Below are 2,785 nucleotides of genomic sequence, written 5' to 3'. Positions count from 1 at the left end.
GTTTTCAGCAAGGAACTTAATTAGTAAGCCTAAACTTGTTTCGAGTCTCTAGTCAGCAGGAAATAAAAACACGCGCTTGTTTACATAATAACCATTCATATATAAATGCGGACGAGTGGTCTTCTAAGCAGCAGTGTCCGTAGCAGCAAGATGTTTGAGAAAGGTTAATAATCAAACATGTTTTAGATTTTACCGCATGTCAGACAGAATTTAAAAATTCATCAGTCTTTTATAAGAAAAATCAGGATTTATAATCTGAAGCTGTTATTCTTATATCTCTATCGATTTCACTATGTTCAATGAATTTGTCTTTCATAAGAAAAAAAATCAGCATTACTGCGAAGTATTTAAAGATCTTTCGTGTTTTGAATTATTCCAGAGTATAAAGGTTTTGTTAGCTATGATGTCATTCTATGATAGTCTAGTTATTAGTTGGTACATAATTCTTAGAGTGAATTTTATGGAGGGATTGACCAAATTTTTGCCTCAGGGTATGAAACATATTGCAAAGTAGCATTCATATAGTGGTTTTCCAACTAACGTTTCACGGTAGAAAGTGTTTCTCTGTGCAAGTGGTTCAACGTTTTAATTTGTTCTCTAGTCTATGCTCACACACATAATGATGTTTTAATTTTGTGGTTGTTGTATCCAAAATTTTTCAGAGATTCGCTGCTAAGAACCCTAGCAAATGGTAGATAATTTTAAAACTTGAACAACGACTTATGTCAGGCATGTCCTTTTCTACTTATACAGATAATTTGTGTTTATATATAAACACATCCTGTGGCTTAAAAATAATGTTACTTTGGATTTATTAGTGGTGCTGGTTGTTGCCTGCACGTTGGCCGTACAGGTTTCATCGCAGTATCAGGGTAAGTATTAAGAATGTAATTTCCTATGAACATATTATATAGGTTATATATATTACATGACATATATAGCATGTCGAAAATATATCAGCATCTATTAACCAGTGATGTTCTCAATAGTAATAAGTAACATTATCTAGTAACGTATGTATTTAAGCATTTACTATGAAACTGGTTCATTACAGATGCAGGTGACCCATCTCACCCAGAGGCCGTATCCAGAGTCGTGGAAAGACTAATATATGTCCCCATTGCGGAACTCCTCGCTTTGCGGAAAAGAGGTAATCAACCAAGAGGCTCTGTTAAACATAAAATCATTTAATAATGATGGTAGAAACTAAAAGATTTTAATAACATATATGGTATGCAGAAAATCTATCGCTATTCAGTAATCAATAACACCCAACAGCAGTATCTACTAAAGTGTATATTTCATACATTTACTCCCAAACTAATTCGTTTTAGGTGCAGGAATGCCACGTCCAGATCCCGATTCCAGGATCATGAAGAGAGAAAACGAGGTTCCCCTTATGGAACGCCTCGTCCTTCTGAGAAGGGGTAACCACCCGAGCGGTTCTGTTAACACATTTGATTGATAATTATGTTAAAGACTAAAGGAATGCAATAACATATATAGCATGCATAAAGTCTATGACTGTTCAGCAATCAATGACTCTCTCAAAACAAATAACTTCAAAAAACAGTATCTACTAAATGAGTGTATTTTATAAAATTAATACTAAAATTTTTCATTTAATGTGCATGTACGCCACGTCCAGAGCCCGAATCCGGCATGATGGAGAGAGAAAGTGGGCCCGAATCCGACGTAATGGAGAGAGAAAGTGGGCCCGAATCCGACATGATGGAGAGAGAAAGTGAGCCCGAATCCAACGTAATGGAGAGAGAAAGTGGGCCCGAATCCGACGTCATGGAGAGACAAAATGGGCCCGAATCCGTAGGCATGTTACCAAAAAGGTTCACGTTGATGGATATCCACGATCTGGCGACTAGGGGTAACCAGCCGAGTGGCTCTGTTGACCAAAACAGTACTGGCGATTTAAACGTTTGAAGGAATGTGATCGCACATAAGTGTTATGTGGTATAGTAATCAGTAACGCTTTCAATACTTTTATATCCTTTTGATATTTACTACGTAAATAACTAATTTTAGATGCAGGCACGCAAAGTCCACAGCACGAATCCGGCATCGCGGAGAGACAAGCAGGACCACCCGAGATGGATTCCTCCATGATGCCAGGCAGCAACATCAATCGGAATGAGGTCGTTGTGAGCCCCAAAATTATGTAAGTTTTTATAAATCACAAAAGCAAACATAAAAAGCTAAGAAAATGCATATATGTATATGTTTATGTCTGCGTAGACACATATACGGACACGCACAAAAATAAGGACCATTCTCCAATTTGAAAATTAATCATCTTATGTATGTAACTGAGAAAAAAATGTGAATATCATAGCGCAAGACTGATTTTCTCCATTCATATATATTTTTTGAGTTACTAAACCATCTCTATTTTACAGGGTCAGGGCGAAGACGAGCAGAAAATAAGGCTGAGATGTATGATTTTCTTGTCCCTTATCACATAGTCTCAGAAGTTTTCTGAAAACTAATTTGAAAGGAATTATACAATTTTGTGAAGATGAAATGAAGAGATATGGAAAGGTAATAAGTGTTTTATTACAGTATGTTATTCATTTCACATAGTTACATGTATGACAGCAAAACCCACAATGCGCAAAGTAGATTTCTGGAAATAAGAGAATTATACATAGTTTTTGTATGATATCTATCTGTGTGTATAGGTAGTTACTTAAAAAGGTTTTCGCCCTCAGTAGAACTTTATCTGCGGTTAAATGTAATGGTGAAAGATACTTAGAATTCAGCAAATATGTTT

General features: G+C 35.9%; 1 protein-coding gene across 1 annotated transcript; it reads left to right on the top strand.

Moving 5' to 3' along the window:
• The first annotated feature begins 142 nt into the window (after positions 1 to 142).
• Positions 143 to 2,537, top strand: LOC119587564. The gene is made up of 7 exons (XM_037936279.1): positions 143 to 163; positions 819 to 872; positions 1,055 to 1,150; positions 1,335 to 1,427; positions 1,649 to 1,882; positions 2,041 to 2,173; positions 2,412 to 2,537. Exons 1-7 carry the CDS (start codon positions 151 to 153, stop codon positions 2,437 to 2,439), a joined length of 651 nt encoding a protein of 216 aa, XP_037792207.1. The 5' UTR covers positions 143 to 150; the 3' UTR covers positions 2,440 to 2,537.
• The last annotated feature ends 248 nt before the right edge of the window (positions 2,538 to 2,785 follow it).

This window comes from Penaeus monodon, chromosome 22, assembly GCF_015228065.2.
Source record: "Penaeus monodon isolate SGIC_2016 chromosome 22, NSTDA_Pmon_1, whole genome shotgun sequence".
Taxonomy (NCBI): domain Eukaryota; kingdom Metazoa; phylum Arthropoda; class Malacostraca; order Decapoda; family Penaeidae; genus Penaeus; species Penaeus monodon.
This window is presented reverse-complemented; position numbering and strand designations above follow the sequence as displayed.

Excerpts from the sequence above, each read along its gene's own strand:
- LOC119587564 (XM_037936279.1), top strand. Across the intron at positions 873-1,054 it reads GGTTTCATCGCAGTATCAGG|ATGCAGGTGACCCATCTCAC; the intron begins GTAAGTATTAAG and ends GGTTCATTACAG. Across the intron at positions 1,883-2,040 it reads CCACGATCTGGCGACTAGGG|ATGCAGGCACGCAAAGTCCA; the intron begins GTAACCAGCCGA and ends AACTAATTTTAG.